This window comes from Canis lupus, chromosome 3 (assembly GCF_003254725.2).
Source record: "Canis lupus dingo isolate Sandy chromosome 3, ASM325472v2, whole genome shotgun sequence".
Taxonomy (NCBI): Eukaryota; Metazoa; Chordata; class Mammalia; order Carnivora; family Canidae; genus Canis; species Canis lupus.
The window spans coordinates 40,007,506-40,026,621 of NC_064245.1; the positions used below are offsets into that span (position 1 = coordinate 40,007,506).

At 48.5% G+C, this 19,116-nt stretch overlaps 1 protein-coding gene across 4 annotated transcripts in view; it reads right to left on the reverse strand.

The window, feature by feature from the left end:
• The window catches only part of LRRK1 (leucine rich repeat kinase 1), a 124,310-nt gene that overhangs the window by 40,793 nt on the left and 64,401 nt on the right, over nt 1-19,116 (reverse strand). For all 4 annotated transcript variants that reach the window (XM_025437937.3, XM_035714357.2, XM_035714359.2 and 1 more), the window contains 6 exons: nt 10,068-10,294; nt 8,874-9,001; nt 8,624-8,787; nt 7,358-7,495; nt 5,370-5,482; nt 3,989-4,065 (listed from right to left, as the gene is read on the reverse strand). In XM_025437937.3, the coding sequence (XP_025293722.1) occupies nt 3,989-4,065; nt 5,370-5,482; nt 7,358-7,495; nt 8,624-8,787; nt 8,874-9,001; nt 10,068-10,294 (847 nt within the window). The remainder of the gene's footprint in view (nt 1-3,988; nt 4,066-5,369; nt 5,483-7,357; nt 7,496-8,623; nt 8,788-8,873; nt 9,002-10,067; nt 10,295-19,116) is intronic.

The window sequence follows — 19,116 nt, forward strand, 5'->3', positions numbered from 1 at the left end:
GCCAGCTCTCTATTATTTAAGAGACTTCATTAATTAGGCTAATTATGAGATTCCTATTAAGATCATGTCACATGAGCTCCTTCTATGGGCCACTGGAGTGTGGGAGCTGAGAGAGAATGTGGCAGGGAGCTTGGACTCACACGCTGATGGAGATCAGAGGCTTAGGTTTCAGTAAAATCTCCAAAGCGCCTTGTCCTCCCTGGTGGGCAGGACTCCATGCTCCCAGAACTCAAGATAAAAGACGGCCCGAGCCCTCTCCTCTGGCCCTCTTGCCCGCCAAGTGAGATAGAGAAGCCTGGATTCTTTTGTTGGGCTGGAAAAACTTTCCGCCGCCCTTGATCACAACTTCCTCCCTCCGCTCTGGCTCTTCTCCACACATGTCGTCCGGTATCGATGGTAATGGGGTAACCTGGCATCAGAGAATGTTCCGGGAGAGGCGATAACGGATACTGCGATTGGTGCCCAAAAGAACCAGCCTAGCTGGCCCCCTGTGGGAAGGGGACTTGGTGCCGTGGCTCCTTGAGTGTAATAAAGGTGCAACAGATTTTTAAAGATGGCTTTGAATGTAAGAAAAATGTTTGAGGGCAGCCCCAGTGGCTCAGCGGTTTAGCGCCGCCTTCACCCCAGGGCGTGATCCTGGAGACCCGGGATCGAGTCCCACGTCGGGCTCCCTGCATGGAGCCTGCTTCTCCCTCTGCCTGTGTCTCTGCCTCTCTCTCTCCCCTCTCTGTGCTTAATAACACATGAGATAAATAATAACACATGAATAAATAAATAGGATCTTAAAAAAAAAAAGAAAAATGTTTGAAAGGACTTTTTTTTTCCTCCCCTCAATGAAAAAGAATGATTGTTAGCCAGCCCCAATACACATTGAAAGAACAGTAGGAAAGGCTCACTTTCCTCCCAGAGAACACATTCTGCACACCTGACCTTGGTACTTTCTGATTTTCAAGTCGTTTTTGAAGCCTCTCTAAGCGACGGGTGGATCGAATGAGAAATTATGACTGCAAACAGAGGCAACACCTGTCATAGAGTCTCTGGCCCAGAGCAGAAACGGGCCTGGAGGAGCACAGCTCGAGGTATTTATGAACTGTAATTATTCCTAAGTTATTTATGACTCTGCTGGTCTGAATTTTACCGTAAAAACGGCTGTCCAAATTATTTTTGGACAAGGCTGCCGCACAAATAGGACTACTTGAATGTACATAAATCTCCTTGGAATTTTACTATCCGTCTGCAAACAAGTTAGCTTTTATATAGATAATTCCCTACCCAAGGATCAACAGCCCCCAAGAGAATAACCCTCCACAGGGGAAGAATTTGCAATGGGTCTCCTTTTCATCCAGGGGTGGGCCTCAGCTTTCGAGACGAAATTGAAACACTCAAGAAGCCTTTGTCAGATGCCAACGCCACGATCTACCTCTGCCAGGGATACTTCCAAGGGGTGTGGCCTCTTCACCTAGCTCCCCAGAGGGGCTCCGGTGGGCCACTGGCAAACTCATTTTCCAGAACATTGGTACACGTTCCTGTTGTGCTTTTCATGGCGTGCCTTTGGCCTTGTACTCTGGTGGCTTCACAAGGGAGTGGCTAGTCTCAATGAGTGGTGGGCCCTACCTCCTTTGCACTTCTGCGTTTCTAACCTGGAGACGCCTTTCTAAACCACTCCAATGAACGAGGCTCAACCCCACAGCGATGGCAGCCTGAACGAGATCCATCCCAGCTACACTTGTCACGCGTGTCATCCCCCTTGGGTGTCAATGAGAAGAAAGTGTTGGTTTATCCTTCCTTCCCAGTGAAATCCCTGTGTCTGGACTCCATGTTCCAAGTCCTAAGGCCCTTCATTTTAAAAAGGATCAGTTATGAAATTCCTAATTGTGCGTCCCCATTAGTGTGTTATAGGGCCTCCTCATTTGTTTCTGGGCCATTTGCACTTCCTTTTCTGCAAACTGTTTATATCCACTGCCCTCCTCTATTTTTTTTTCCCAAATCAATTTGTAAGCAGGCTTCGTGTATTAGGGACTTCAGCCAATTTATGTGGCAATGATTTTTGTTGAAAATATTTCTTCTCTGTCCACCCTATGACTTGGTTTATGGTGCCTTTTACTGAACAAAGCTTTTCGATTTTTACCAAAGCTGGAAGTTTTGGTCTTTTTCTAATGGCTTCTGGATTTCCCACCTAGTTTTTAAAGGTCTTTTCCATCCCAAATTTTACCTATATTCTCCTAAATGTTTCCTGTTTTCTTTTTTGTTTAAGTCTGAAATCCACATGGGAATTTTTGCAGTTGACATAAAGTAGGGAATCCAGTGTTATGATTTATCCCTTCCAACTGGACAGGCAGTTATACCACAGTACGTATTAAAATGATAAAACATTCTCCCCCCACAAAATTGAAATGCCACCTTTGTCATATACTAAATTCCTATCTTGACTTAGGTCTGTTCCACTGATGACATATTACTTTTTCATTCATATGTAAACACACACATTCCTACATGACTGATACATATGTGTATCGTATGTATATATACACTGGTTCATTAGAAAGTGTAACAGGTGGATATTATTTAGGTCACTGCCGGCACATGTGTCTTGGGCTCCGGCACACCTCGACTCCATCTTATACCATCTGTACTAAAAGGCACTTGCCGGGGTAGCCCTGGTGGCTCAGCGGTTTAGCGCCGCCTTCAGCTCAGGGCCTGATCCTGGAGACCTGCGATGGGCCCCACGTCGGGTTCCCTGCGTGGAGCCTGTGTCTCTCATGAATAAATAAATAAAATCTTAAAAAAAAAAAGGACTTGCCAACATGAACTGAGCCAAAGAAGAAAGTTATGTTACATTTAGAATGACCTACATGTTGGTTCCCATTCTACAGGACAGTGTCCTGAGGGATATTTCTGTGTGCATTGCTAGCTTTAGAAGTCTTAGCTTTCAGGTTAAAAAAGAGGGCTGGCTGAGCAGCTGGAGGGACAGGTCCTCAGCTGCCCCATATCTCACAGAAGATCTGTGAGAATGAGAGAAGTCTGTTTTCCTGGAATAGTATCTACTGACCTGGCCTGGTTGTAAGACCAGGAGAAACACACTAGGAACCGTGCCATTTCTGGTGAGTTTGAGGGAAGCCCCCAAGCCCCTCCAGAAACTCAGGCTGGCCAGGACAGGGGGGCTGTGTTCCCATGTGGGCTTCACCAGACTCTAAGTGTGGCAGTGAGGACTTTATGGTGCTACCCTTCCCGACTTCAGGGCTGGAGTCCCGAGATGCCGGGCTGAAACCCAGTTCTGTCACTGACCAGCCACAGCCCCTGTGCTACAGACCGATCGTGTCCTTCCCATCCTCTTCATACATCTAAGCCCTAACGCCCCACGTGATGATATTTGGAGCTGGAGCCTTTGGGAGGTAATTAGGTTTAGATGAAGTCATGAACGTAGGGTCCCTATGATGGCATTAGTGCCCCTTATAAGAAGAGACACCAGAGAGTTTGCTCTGTCTCTGAGAATACAACCAGAAGACCCTCATAAGGAGCCTGATCTCAGACTTCCAGCCTCCAGAACTGAGAGAGCATAAATTTCTATTATCTCAGCTGACCAGTCTGTGGTGCTTTGTTATGGGAGCTTGAGACGACTGCAACCCGGTGGGAGCCTCAGCTTCCTCATCTGCAAAATGGGGAGCCCCAAGCCATACTCCCTGCTGTGACCCTTACAGAAGGTGCCGGCACACGGACCATCTCTAGGGCAGTGCTCACTCACGGCAGAGCCATCCGCACAATAGCTACCACCAGTCTCATCGGACTGCAAACGGTAAGGAGGGTTTCCGTACATTTGCAAGCCAAACTTCGATGAACAACGGGCACAGCACGCGCTCAGGTTTTTCAGGGAAAACCCCATGCAAGGGCGACCCCCGGTGGCGGAGCAGGGAACTGCCCGTCCGGTGTCTCATCTGACCCCACGGACGGACGGACGGACACACACACACACACACACACACACACACACCTGTCTCGGTCCCGGAACGCTGCCGCCCTCTGGTGGTGAAAAAGGAAATACGCTTTGTTTTCATTCCGTCTTCAGTTCTGCAGGGGCAAAAAAAAAAAAATCAGATTTTGAGGACAGCATGACAACTTCTGCTGCTACTGTTTAATGCTGAGCCATGAGGATATACAGGAGAACATTCCATCTGCAGGGCGTTTGGGAACCCCGCAGCTGCTAGATAAGTGCTCACAGCCCCGGCCTGCTAATTGCACTGCTTATGCTCCCAAGTCTTTGGGGTGGGAAAAATGTCCAGAGGTATCTAACGCTGGCATAACCACTCTTGAGCTTTTCCATTTCAGGTAGCTGTGAGCTGTTCTGTGCCTGGTAGGTAGGCCCATTCCAGGGGCTGTTCTATATCTCACCTGGAGTGGGCTGGGGTCAAGTTCTGCTAAGCAGTGGGCTTCAGCAAGTGACACAGGAGGGCCGATCTCCAGGGCCCCCAGGGCCAGCTGTGCCCATCCCCACATTTTCACCTTTTATTAGAAGGCTTTGGGAGTCGTTTTTATTCAGTAGATGTACATTTTGATTAGTTATTACCCAAAACCTTGAAACAGAATGACAGGTTAGGCTGATGTGATAAGATCCTCCACGAGCCTTTATTTATATATTTTTTATCTTTAGTTTTTAAAGATTTTATTTATGTATTCATGAGAGACACAGGCAGAGGGAGAGGCAGGCTCCATGCAGGGAGCCCGATGTGGGACTTGATCCCAGGACCCCGGGATCATGCCCTGGGCCAAAGGCAGATGCTCAACCACTGAGTCACCCAGGGAACCCCTCCAGGAACCTTTAAAAATTTAAAAGAGGAGGACAGTGTCATGGGTGAATTGTGCCCACTACACTCCCACCTCCCACTTCCCAATTTATATTTTGACGTCCTAAACCCGAAGCCCTCCAGAGGTGACTGTATTTGGAGGTAGGATCTTTGAAGAGGCAAATAAGTTAAAATGAGGTCATATGAATGGACTCTGATCCAATCTGACTGGTGTCCTTCTAAGAGGAGATTGGGACACAGGTATACAGAGGGACCATGGGATACACAGGAGAAAGGTTGTTCTAGGCAAGCCAAGGGGAGAGGCCTCAGAAGAAAGCAGCCACACTGGCACTTTGACCTCAGACTTCCTGCCTCCAGAAGCATGGGGTGGGGTGGGGAGGTGGGGGGGGGCGCGGAATGCGTGTTTCTTGTCTCTTGTTTAAGCTCCTCCTCCCTGTCCCCTCCTTTCCCTCCCCACAGACCCTGCAGAGCCCCAACAAACCAACAGAGACACCAACCCAAGGGGGTGCTTGACTGCGGTTCCCCACACATATCTGGGAACTTACCCAAGTAAAGAGCCCCCATGCTTACTTGCCAAATTGGTTTTTGGACAGATCCAGGGTTTTGAGTTGTCTGCAGGTCCACTTCTCCTGAGGTGGCAAGGCCATCAGCTGGTTTCCCTGGAGCCTCAGGGACATAAGGGTCTGGGAGAGAAAGAAAGACAGGTAGAGGCACCGTCAGAGCCTGAAGGGAGCAGAGACTGAGGAGAGGGACAGCTCCCCAACAAAATGCAGCCAAACGATGATAGCCTGTTCACCTTCTAGAAGATTCCACAGTCTCTTAGAACTCACAAAATTATACCCAGCACAGCACCCAGGGTGGTTTGTACACGATCCTTCCTTCCAGGTCAGTGGCAGGCAGTTACTCCAGAATGAAAGGAGTTCAAGTACTTTTCAGCATTGAGAGAGTGACTGATATTCATGGGCCTGTCCTGGGAGCAGCGGCTGGTGCTGTGGGGCCTGGAGGCCCGGGTGTCACACTGCTGGGCAGGGACTGTAGCCCACTGCAGGGTGCCGCTGCCTCCTGTGACCCCCTCAGGTGATGCCCTGTGCAGGGGCAGCAGTGTAGGGACACAGATGGTCACCTGCCCCAGCCAGGCCCCTCTCTGCTGGCCAGTTCCCTGGGAACCGCCCCCGTGTGCCTCAGGTGCCCCCTGTGGACTCCTGAGCCATTGACCTTCTGTCCACCCACCATAAACTGTGTGTGGGGTGGTATAAGCTCCACCCTTGGACTTTTCACATGTTTTCCTTGTAACCTTTCTTGATGCCATCACTGGGGGCCTCCCTTGTCCAAGGGGGGGCACGCTGCCCCCACCATCACAACCAGCTTGTCACCGAATTTCTCATTAGGCCACGCCTGCGCCAGGTGCCAGGACCCTGGCTGGGGTTGTGCAGGGCCTCCCAGGACCCCCATCCAGAGGGGGAGATGGTGAACAAACATGAATCCCCACAGGGCTGAGGGGTAAGGTCCTGGACTAAGTTCCTTCCCTCCTGATCTGCTGCTTCTGGCCACAGTGGGAACCAGCAAACCCAGTTGGCATGTGGCTGGTGTGAAATGCAGAAATCTACTCAGAGCAGGGGACTCAGCTTATGGCCAGGGGTGCCCCTGAGGGGAGCAGGGATCTATGTCCTCACTTGCCAGGGCCTCCCTTGAAATGTGCACACCCCGGGGCCTGAGACTTCATGGCCCTCCTCCCCGAGACCACACAGATGGAAAGTACCTTCTTGGTCCTTTAGGGTGGGAGGTGTCCCTGCACATGAGGGGAAGATACTTCCACTGCAGGAGAACCTGTGGGGGCCTGGATGGCCTGCATGGCCGGACTGGGGCTTAGGCCTGTGCACTCTGCCCGGGGGTGCCCTGGTTCCTCCTGCCAACACCTGCCAGGCCTTGATCTGAGGCTGGCTCTAGGAATCAAGAGGTGAACGTGGTCTATGCTCTGCGTTAAGGGGCTTGTATTTGAGTGGGGAAGACAGGAGCAGATCTGCAAACAACCTAAGACAAGAAAGCAGCCCCATGGAGGGGAGTGAGGGTTGGGGTGCACACAGGGCTCCGGCAAAAGGCACTTTCCCACATTCACATCCAAAGCTTTTGACCCTCAGGAATTCCAGTTTTGCTGCCTCTGGGGAGGGAGACAGGGGCAAGAACGCACCACCCCACAGTGCTCTCTGGGCTTTGCTCCCAGTAGGCCTGGGGGGCGGGGTGGGTGGGGGTGTCACCCCTGTCCTAGGAGGTCAGAGCCAGAGAAGGCCAGAAAGGGGGCTGCTGGGCTGCGCTTACACTTTTCAACATCAAAGAGTCCTGGAGGATAAAAACCCACGCTCTCCCCTCCCCTTACATATCTGTTTTCATTTTGCTCATTTCCTCCCAATCTTTGCTCATAAACACGCATGTTTTTGACAGTTGAACTTTTTTTTTTCCTGGTCTCAGAAGCTCAGAAGAAGCCTCTAGCTTTCCCTGCAATGTGGACTGGTTTCCTCACAAAAGCCAAAAAATGAGAAAGAGAGCCCTATCGAACTTACATCAAGCTGTAAAAGCCCCAGGGGAACTTCTTTGAGGGCATTTTCTGAGAAATCCACATCCCGCAGGTGGTTTTTCCAAAAGACAGCCATTTTGTCTGGTAGAGATTCCAGGGCATTTTTGGATGCTTTACAGCATTTCTAGGAGTAGGACGAGAAAGAGAGTGAGATATTAATTAGCTTTGTAAGTGCAGCGGTGCTTAGGAGAAAAGACCATGTCCAAATTTGATGTGAAAAATCAGAACATGCCAATAAGGCTCCATCATAAATGGCTACACACTGTCCTTGTCTCGCTTTCCTGTCCTTGCTCTAAGGAAGGGACCGGAATGGTTTCCTCAGGGAGACGAAGGTGGCTCATGCTCCCTTCCCTTCATTCCAGAACATCTGGCCTATTGTCCTTGGAAATAATGGCATCATTCAGGACCCAGCTCTAGAGAGGAGCCGGTTTCCCACACACATATGTTTAAACCAGAATGTTAATGCTAGTGATGGAGAATTTCTTGGTTTGAAACTGATGGCAATAAAACACAAATATTCTTTATGCTATTCCGCTTTCTTTTCTTTCCTTTCCTTTTCTTTTCTTTTCTTTTTAAGATTTTATTTATTTTTATTTATTTATTTATTTTATTTATTTATTTTTCTTTTTAAGATTTTATTTATTCATGAGAGACACAGAGAGAGGCAGAGACACAGGCAGAGGGAGAAGCAGGCCTCCTGCAGGGAGGCCAATGCGGGACCCGATCCCAGGACCTGAGATCACTACCTGAGCCAAAGGCAGATGCTCAACCAGGTGCCCCAATTTCATCTGTTTTAACAAGCAAACTTCCCAAGAAACAAAAACACCATTTTAGTTGGCAGTGCTGTGGATGCAGATTATGTTTTCTTCTCTTCTTTGTTCTGATTTCATAGCTATTTGAAAGGAACCGTGGCCCCCTTCTGGGGGCAAAACTCCTCCTATGCCAGACGTGTAAGCTGGAACTGTGGAAAGTTCTATGGGTGTTACTGCACAAATCTCAAGCCTGGAGCCAGGGCGGGGGGTGGGCAGGGTGATGTGGAGGGTGTGGCTGGCTTTCAGGTGAGTCACCTGTCTGAGATGCTCAGGGGCTGGATGCTGAGTGACACTGCTGGGTGGTGGTAACAGGGGAACAGCAATGCTGCCCCCCAGCGTGGCCACCAAGGGGGAAAAGGGAGACAGAGCACCGACAGAGCTCTGGTTCCCGTGAGATGCAGGCTTGACTGGCCTTTCACGATTTCCAGCATGAGACTCACCAAAGGGCAGGCCCAGGCATCTGGAAACACCTTCAGGTTATTTCTGGAGACATTCAGAAAACTGAGAGACTTGAAGGAATGAAGGAAGAGCGCGGGGAGCTCCGTCAATTTATTGTCAGAAATATCAAGTTCCTGCAGCTTCCGCAAACCGATCCAGTTAGTGGCTAGGGCGACAGGAAAGAAGTTGGTGAAATATTCCTATCAAGGACAAAATGACAAAGTAGCGGAGGTTGCTGACCATACAACATACCACTTTCTTCTTCAAACAGTTTTTCTAAGTAATTTTTGGAAGCTGTCAGTTTCTGAAGTTTTGAGAGGTGCAGGAATCCGGGTGGGAGGTGGGGCAGTTTATTGCTGGAGACATCGATTTCAAGGAGTCTGTGGTTGGGGAGGGAGACAGTCAAGGCATCAGAAGAAAGAGGAAAAGCATCACTGCTACATGTTTCTCTGTAGACATATTTCTCTTTCCCATTCGCATAAAGCTGCATAGTGTGCATTGAACACGTAGTGATATGACTTACGCTCACTCAACGCATTAACTGTGACTATGTCCCGTGTAGACAAAGAAAGCCCCATGTCTCTTTGGTAGGCCCTGGTCTCACCGGCCCACAGGGATGCAAACCTTTCTCAATATATGAGAGCAAAGTAAGCTGGTGCCCTGAAAGCTGCTGGAAGGCCACTGGGCTGTGCTTCTGGCCATTTGGACTCGCGAGTCTGGCCCTGGTTAAGGACCCCCACTCAGAAGGCCCTTGTTTTTAAAACATTTGTGTGTGACCTTCTTCCCTGTGGGTGACTTCTGACCCTGTGCTCTTTGCAACATTCTCTCTTATTTCACTCAGAGCCACAGCTTTTGAAATCGGCTCAAATCCTCTATAGATAAAATGAGGATTACTGCACATCAGTGAAGGGAAGGCGCTTCCCCTTCCCACGTAGCTTCAGGGGGAAGGCTCAGGCCTCTTCCCAAGGCCTCCTGAAAAAGGAGACCAGGAGCTGCCGATACTGTGCATCTGCTGCCAGAGAACTCAGGGTGAGGTCTTTCTGTGAGGCCCTTCCCACTCTCCCTGGGAGGGCAGATAAAATCTGGCACCCCTGGGCCTCATCGTTTCCACCCGCCAGGAAGCACTCTGACTTTCCTGACTTGCGGCTGCAGGACGGAGACCTGGACACCTCAGGCAAGCAGGGCCGCGTGGCCACTGGTACGCAGTGGAAAGGCGTGCCAGACAAACAGCCCTTCCAGACTTCTCTGCGTTCACCTCGAAAGGAAGTGGGATCTTATTCTTCAGAGCTGGTGTAAAGGAAGGCAGAATTTCTCCCCTGCCACTGAGAATTTGTTTTCAAGACCACAAACTCCATTTAAGGAGTACCTTTAGGAGGACGGTGGTGGTGGCTGGGTACAGGGGTCCCCACGCCCCCTCCAAGGGGCCTGCGTGGGGCGAGCGCCCACCTGGAGCAGATGATCTCGTCCGATGACTGCACAGCAGGCAGTTCCCCCAGGTGGTTTTTGGAGAGGTTCAGCTTCCGGAGGTTGATGAGACCCCAGGGGATGACCGAGGGAAGGGAAGCCAGGCAGTTGGCAGAAAGGTCCAGCTCGGTGATCTGGCAGGAGATGTCTATTAGCCAGTCTAGATCCACCCAGGGTAGCTTGAGGTGGGACCATTTCACACGAAGAGCCTGGGTTTGGAGAAAGTAAAAAGAAAGCACCGTCAGGTGGTGAGCCCAGGGCCAGTGTCGGCTTGGAATAAAGCAATGATTTATTTCCACGTGAGTCTGTCTGTTTATCTCAGCTGGAGTCCCAGGGTGTCAGGACCTCGGCCAAGTGGTGGGCTGGCATTGAGGAGGTACCTATTCCCACCCGCATCTTTATCTCACAGATGGTCTCTGCGAGACCACCCCACGCTCCAGCCCCTAGGGGGCGCATCTTACAGGGCAGGAATCAGCTGGACAGCACCTGCTCTGTACAGAGGAGGCCACCCACACTTGGAGAGTTCTCCCCAGGCTGGAGAAGAAGGCTGAAGATCACACCTGGGTCTTCCGACCTCCCTCCAGGGGTCTCACCCCCGTGATTAGAGCTGCTGCTGCCTGCAACACACCAGGCCCCGCATTGGGTGCTTTGTGGATGGGCTGCTTCCCAACTGAGAAAGTCCAAATATACAGACAGTGGCCAGGATATATAAAAAGCAAAACTTTGACATGCAGCCTATGGCAACCTGCCTGGGAAACTAACCCCCTCACCCCGTTCTCTGTAATAACCAGCCCAGGAAGCCAGCCTGCTCTAAGGCAGATTTGTAGGCGACCACACTGCCATGGCTAGCTAGCATCACAATCCAGGGTGCTAAACAGTAACTTCTGTAACAATCAGCCCAAATGGCCAGGATGTGATTAATGATGGACAGCTTCCCCACATCCAACTTCAATCAACCAGAGAAAGCCAAAGTGCTCCCCCAGCCAATCACACAGGACACTCCCAGTGAGCTGCCTCCGGCTTCCCCATCAACAGCCTCCAGGGGGCTGAGGGCACACCTGAGGCTTTCCCCCTCTCCCACTATAAAGCTTGCCCAGTCCTCTGCCAAAATGCAAGTGAAGGTAGCTGACTCCCTGGCTACAGCGAGCTGGGAATAAATAGCCTTTGCTTTTCTCATTTGGTTGGCCTTTATTTCCACAAGAGGGCATCAGAAAGGCCAGCCGCTTGCTGGTGTGTGGTGGTAAAAAAGATCTGGTTCATTATACACAAGCAGGGCTTTTCTTTTTTTCCTGGATCAAAGAATTTGGGGCTTGACTCAGTTTTGGGGGATTGGAAATCAGCTTTTTGTCTTGTGTCTCCAAAGCAACTGGAAATCTATATGAGAAAATTAGAGAAACAAAAATCAGTGTTTGGCCAAGAGGGAGATGGAACAACCAAGCCAACTGCGGGAAAGGCCAGTAACAGGGGTTAAGTTTGCTTTCAAAACTGGCAGCAGCAGACAGACTTCCTTATGTGACCACTAGATGGCGATGTGAGTCTGGTCTTTATCTCCTTGGGGACCCGGCCAGGATTGGAAGGGAGGGTCTCTGACACCCTCTCAAAGCTCTGGTCTTGGCTCTCCATTCACCTGGATGAAGAAGCACAGGTGATGGTCTGCTGGATGTGGGGTTAAGAGAACAGCGTTTTAACTTCAGCTGATTTTTTTTTTAAAAGACAAGTCACTCTATTGCTGTTTCTCTTGTCATTACTGTTTCCCCCACAATATTTTATTTTGAAAAATTTCAGAACTGCAGAAGAGCTGACTTGGACAGCAAATACGCATGAAATGCCCTCCACCTAGATTCCATTGTTAATCCAACACCACATTTGCTTTCTCTCCTTTCCCTCCACACATTTTTCATTAAAAAAAAAAAAAAAAGATTTACTTATTTATTTGGGGGGGAGGGGCAGACAGAGAGTGGGAGAGAGTCTGAAGCAGACTGTCTGCTGAGCATGGAGCCTGACTTGGGGCTCGATCTCATGATCTGTGAGATCATGACCTGAGCTGAAACCAAGGGTCGGATGCCTAGTCAGCTGTGCTGCCCAGGTGCCTACCCATACTTTTTATGTTTTGCTGAATAATTTCTACGTAAATTATAACCATGGTGGCACTTCACCCCTAAATACTTCAGCATGTATCTCTACAGAACAAGAATGGTTTGCTACGTGACCACCATATACTTACCATTTGATCAATACGATCAAATTCACAGTCCACGTTCAAATAGTCCCAGTTAGCACAGAAATGTCTTTATGACTATTTTCTGTCCTGTATCAGGATTCCTAATCTTTCCATAATTCATAACTGTATCACCCTTCATCAGGTTATTGTTGGTTTTCATCTGTTAAATAAGTGCTTAGGGACCAGACGATGTCTAGGTCACTTCTAGACTCAGGATCTCTCTGGTTTGTGTGCTAAGAAGGACAGTGTCCTCCTGTAGGGAGCCTTGGGATAAGCATGATAGCCAACCCAGGAACAGGTGGACAGGAAGGTCACTGTTCCAGGCTTTGCAATGCCAAGTAACAGAAGGCCCTCCAAGGGCCTGGTGGCCTCCTCTTCCTGGGTTCTTGGAGAAATACATTGGACCCGGGCCTAGGCCCAGACAGCTGGACACAAAGCCAAAAGGCTGGGATGACAGTCTGACTTTCCACTCACACTGTATGTCATTCAACATCAAGTGGATTTGGCTTGAACTAATACAGCAGCCAGATGGAAGCTGAAAAGGAGGCTGGTTTTGGTTTTGACTTTCAACAACAAATCTTAGGTGTCTTTTGAAAGTCTTATAAATAAATGACAGGACCATCAAAAATAAATAAAAAGCCAGAAATGGGGCACCTGGGTGGCTCAGTGGTTGAGCATCTGCCTTCGGCTCAAGTCATGATCCTGGGGTCCTGGGGATCGAGTCCCACATCAGGCTCCCACAGGGAGCCTGCTTCTCTCTCTGCCTATGTCTCTGCGTGTTTCTCATAAATAAATAAATGAAATCTTAAAAGAGAGAGAGCCAGAAATGAATCAGATTGATCAGATTGTTGCTCTGACATGAACCGATTATGGTACGCATACACGAGACATTCTTGGAGGATCGACTGCAGCCTATAATTGAATAAGGAGCAGGGGCTTGACCTCAGGAGACCTGAGTCCTGTGTCTGCCTAACTCTAGGTTGTGCCTTGGGCATGATGTGGTGGACATGGATACCTTCTCAGGCCCTGTCTGGCTAGGCTCCCCTTATATGAACCTGCCTGCTAATTTCATTCTGCACTAGCTCAGACCAAGGATCATCTCCTGCACCCATGGTCTGAGTGAGCTGCCCAGAACCTGGCCTGTGTGCACCTCCAGTACAGACAGAGCCTAGACTCACAGCCTTGGATGGTTAGCAGCATGGCTAGCATGCAGCAGACACTAAATGAATGTTTGTGCACTCACAGGAATCAAACCACTGAGAATGCAATCCATCCATTCACACCTCTAATTGGATCGATCATCCTAAAATGTCAGCCTTCCCTGACCCCCCAGCCTGTCTGCAGCTGAACATCTGACCTCCTTCCCCGGGGAGCCCCACACTGCCAGCCTCCCCAACCACTTTCCAGCTTTATGCCTGTCTCCTCCCTGCCCTCTGCTTGCCCTCTGCATTCCTGTTGGCAGAGGGCTTATGGAGTTCATAATTTGTTGTAGGTAGAAGAAATTGGGGGATAGGCATGCCCCTGAGAGCAGAGGATTCCAGGCCAAGGGGAAAAAATGCCAATTAAACACAGAAACTGCCTGTTTGTGAATGAACCACAAAGCTCAGAAAGTGGACGCAGCACTGAAATTCTTAGGTAAGCTGTGGGGACCATGGGAGTGTGGCCTCGCCGTCAGTAGCTGACTGTGCCATCTGCCAAAGGGCTGTTGGGGTGCTCTGGGGCTGCACACTCCGCCTGGAATGTGCGTGGTCTGGTCATGCTTGGCTACTGTGGGAAACACAAGGTTGGTGGGCCTGGAGCTGAGAGAGCTTTTGTAAAAGCTTATTCCTGAAAACTGGCCTTCTTTTGACAGTAGGCGTCATGAGATCACTCAAGGATCCAAGATTCTGCAGTCCTGGCTGGTCTTCACACTCCACTCTGCTACCCCAATTGCTCTGCACCCTGCTCTGGTTTCTGTCCCTTGGGATTCATGGCCCTCCTACCCCCTAAGTTCTATTCATCCTGCAAGCTTCGGTGCAAGGACTGCCCTCCTCGTTCCCAGCAGGGGTCTGTGTTACCACCTGCAGCTCTGTTATGAGGACACCATCTTGCTTCTCTTGTACATGTACATTCAGCCACGTTGGCCAGAGTACTGCTACTTGCAAGCCATCCTGTCAGCACTGAGGCGGATTAAAGACGCGGACGTGGCAGACAGAACCAAGGCTCAGGGAGTTCCCGGTTCAAAGGCTCCGGTGTGTGTGTCTGTACATGCGTGCGTTGAACGTGCATCTGATCACCCTAACTCATGGGTTTCTTGATCTTCATGGACTGTGAGCAGGTGACGTCGACCACAAAGCCAAGAAAGAACACCTGTAGGGAAATGCATGTGCTAGAAGAAAATCACCAATAAGAAGGGAGTGGCTGTGTGTGCCACTGATTTTGCCGGACATGAGGAAGCAGATGCTGCCAGTTCCTGAAACTGAGAGCTCTTTCGAGGTCTTTCCCCTGCCAGAGTTTCTGCAGGGTGGAAATCTTGTTAAACTCACTCCCCAGGATAACTAGTGAAAAGTAGAAGTCTGAAAACAGGACAATACACTCAGAGTATAGACATCCTTGTGAAAAGATTTCTGGGCTTGGCGGCTGGAAAAACAAACAAACAAACAACAAACCACAAACCCAAAACAGGTGAGATTTCTACCTGGTCTTGGGTTGGTTTGAAAACTGTCATTAACAAAAGTGATTTTCATTTTGGTGCCCACACATCACAGGGTGCCCGAGTGTTTACAAAGTGATAGAAGGGAAGTTAACACACGCAGAGGTAAGCAGATGGCCATGCACTTGACATGGGAAGCTAGCCGGGTAAGCCCCAAAGTCCTTATTACTTATTTGTGTTTAGCCCTGGGAAGGATCACAATAAACAAAGTTCCGAGGGAGCAAAGCCAGCAATTACATAATGAAATCCATGCACGCTGAATTGAAAAATCAAAAGCAGGTGGATGCGGAGACCCCCACCAATTCACCAGTGCCGTGCTTAAGTCACCCCTGCTCTGGAACAAACAGAAACGTGCTCATGTTTGTCTTCAAGGATGAGCCTCATAAATTTTGGGCAAAAGAGAAGGAAGTACTGCTTTTCCAGAAGGCATAGCGTAATGACTTTGAAACTTGTTTCCCAAGGTAGTGATTAGGAATGAATCAAGGACTAAAGGTATTTAAGGGCACAGCTCAAGGCAGAGAGTGATGTTTGGGGTGCTTCTGTATACGAAAGACCTCCTTGTCCCGCGATGGGGACTGCGGTCCAGGAGGGCAGTTATCTGCCTTGACAAACCTTCTTGAAGCTACCAGACATAAAATACCACCGAAAGAGCCAGCAGGCCACAACTGCATCACTTGTGCTTGCTTTTGGATCAGTGCAACCCTTATTGGCTGGAGACAGATTAATTGTTAAGTGAAAGGCTGTGGCTTACAGATGCTTTCAACCTGGCTTTTCACCTTGAGAGTTGTGGGTTGGCAGGGGGCTGTGCGCCTCTGCCATTGGTTAGGTAGAGAACAGCTTCGCCAGAGTGCAGGTTCAAAGATCCATCCTTACATGTTAAAAGGGGACAGGAAGCCACAGAATCTTCTAAAATGTATTTGCTAATCCAACATAAAACCCAAGCCTTTTTTTGGGTGGTTAAGCAAAAATTTCTGGGTGTGATGGCAGAGTGCCTTCTCCTTATTGTCCCAGCCAGAAAGATAACAGCCACCTTCTGATATGTGAAGGAGCAACCAGACAGCTGGAGAAACTGCCAAACGAATGGGTCTAATCCAAATAGAACTGACTCAGCGAAAAGCCTGAAGAATAAATCAAAAGAAACCCTACAAATGAAGATGCCTGCAAATGTCCTCCATGAACCCAGACTGTCAGGGGAGGCCATGGATGACAAGGATTTGGCTGGATAAAGGATCAGCACATTGGAGACAGTGGCTCTGTCCCAGCCTCCCCGTGCATGTGAGGGCTATGCCATACAAGACCTGACTGACTGTGCCTGCCACTGTGCTTGCTACTACGCCTGCCTCTTTGCCCCCGGGAGAAACCCTCCAAACACCTGCTGCTCAAGTCCCTGCACTCTGGCTGGGAAAGGTTCTCAGGAAGAGATGGGACATTCAACATGTAAGGACGAGCAGGAGATTGGACAACTGCCCATGCCTGTGAAGTGGCCATGACTGGTGGACCCAGACCAAGAGCAATGGAGTGGCTGGTGGTGGCCACAAGGATGGTGTTATGGGCTGAACTGTGTTCCCCATAAAAAATATGTTGGAGGGATGCTTGGGTGGCTCAGTGGTTGAGCGTCTACCTTCGGTTCAGGTCATGATCCTGGTGTCTGGGGATTGAGTCCTGCATCGGGCTCCCTGTAGGGAGTCTGCTTCTCCCTCTGCCTATGTCTCGTCTTTTCTCTCTGTGTCTCTTATGAATAAATAAATAAATCAACCTTAAAAAAAAAGAAAGATATGTTGAGGCCCTTACCCTCGCTAACTCAGAATGTGACCATCATTTGAGAGAGGGTCTTTCCAGAGATAATTAAGTCAAATGAGGTCATTAAGATAGGTCCTCATCTAATATGACTGGTTTTCTTATGAAGAGGGGAAATTTAGTCACAACGATAGGTCCCTGAAGAGACAGGACGATGTGGAGACACACAGGGACAAAATGGCATGTGGCTGTAATGATTGGTCTACATGCCAAGGAATGCCAAGGACTGCCAACTACCACCAGAAGCTAGGGAGAGGCAAGGAAGGGTTCCCTCAAGATCTGAGAGAGAACAAAGCACTACTGCTAGCACCTTGATGTCAGACTTCTAGCCTCCAGGACTTGAGACAGTACATCTCTGTTATCCAAGCCAACCAATTTTTGGTACAGTAGTGCTGATACAGATGGTAACAAGCCAAATGCAGGTGAGAGAAATCAAGACCCTAGAACCTAGAACATTCCATGGACAGAGGCCCACACATTTAAAATGGAAAAGAAAGAAATAGAGATTCTAGAAGGCAAAAAGGATGCCCATGGAGACAAGTAGATTAGAAATATGAATAGGGAAGGACAAGGACGGTAAGATTGGTCATTAAATTAGCAAAAAGCCTCGGAGGGCTCCATCATGTGAAGGAGAGTTTCAAAAGTGACCTGAGAATAAATACAGGGAGTAAAGGAAGAGAGAGATAAAGAGGAAGGGGAGTTCAGCCTTCCTCTCTGACTCAGGAAGAAGATTAATTCAATGACTTAGTTAATGAAATGATTGAAGGAGAAAACAAAACAAAACACACTATCAACATTGAAAAAAAGCATGTCTGCTCAAAATACTGTAACTACCAGAATTAGTGGTTAGCTGCCAATATGATTTAAGGGGAACCAACAAAGGAAATATTGCTATAGAAACTAGATCAATGGTGCGGGGGTGGGCACCTGGGCGGCTCAACTGGTTGAGCCTTCAGCTCAGGTCATGATCCTGGGGTGCTGGAATAGAGCCCCACATTGGGCTCTCTGTTCAGTGGGGAGCCTGCTTCTTCCTCTCCCTCGGCCCCTCCCTAGCTCATGCTCTCTCTCACTCTGCTGTCTCTGTCTCTCTCAGTCTTAAAAAAAAAAAAAAAGAGATCAATGGGAAATATAAGCACAAAAATAACTTACAAGTAAACATATGATGGCATTTTAAACAGTTAACACAGACTCACGTGTTGCCTCCAAGGTCAAGGTCCAGCAGGGAAACTGGAAATTGGGCTGTGATCACATGCTGACACCATCTCGGTGATGCTTTCTTTGCAATGCATTCACAGACTGTTGTGTTCACGTTTTCAGCTGGCCCTCACACTAACCCTGTAAAGTCTGGCATATAAAGAACCTCAGAGAGACAACTTGCTCAAAGGTAACAGAGCCAGGATGGCAATTCAGGTGCCGAATGCTCTGTCTGGTCTCTTCCTACCGGACCACTATGTTCTCATGGCCGTGGAAAAGCTGGCATGGTTTCAAAGGCATTCAGAGAAATAACCAAAGCACCTTGATAGTAATAAAGATGCTCAAACAGCCATACTCCCAAAATACGACCATGCTGAATCTTTATGTTCCAACCCCAGGCAAAATAGGTAAAAGAAAGACTAATGCAAATTCAAGAAAAATGCCAGCAGATGATGATAGGCCAAATATGCAAAAAATGAATAGAGGAATTGTAGAGCGACACACTGCCATAAAAATGCGGGATCCCCAATGGTAGGGGGCAGGAGAATGAATTCTGTGTTCAAACAGGTATGAGCCTACCCATTACTTGATTAAATTCTGAGTATGAAGGAAAAGCAAAAAGGAAAAAGGAATAGGAAGAAGGTGCAGGGAGAGGCAAACACCTGATCTATCTTATCTGACGACAAAAGCAAAATTGAGGCAGAACCGAGAGAAGCAGAATGAGGGTTGCCAATTCTTTGAACATGAAAACATGCCCTTGTAAGTCATGTTTGTGTAGGAGAGGAAAACCAAGTCACAACAGAATATATTTTTAGAAAAAAAGAAGAATATATTTTTAGAACAAAAAAAGTATTACAAGTAATGGAAAAGACAGCGCACAACTCTGATTACAGTTGCAAAAAAAAAAAAAAGTGAAACATAGTAAAGCAACCCCACCCTAGTCAGAGTAGAAAGCTAAAAGAAAACAGGAAAATTAAGATAATTAGACTAAGCATAGAGAAATGCTGGAATGAAGTCAAGACAAGGAAGTCAATAAATAAAGCCAAGTCAAGGGTCTTTGAAAAAAATAATAAAGTCAATAATCAACTTACTAAATTAAAAAGCTTTAAACGTACCTTTAATAGTCT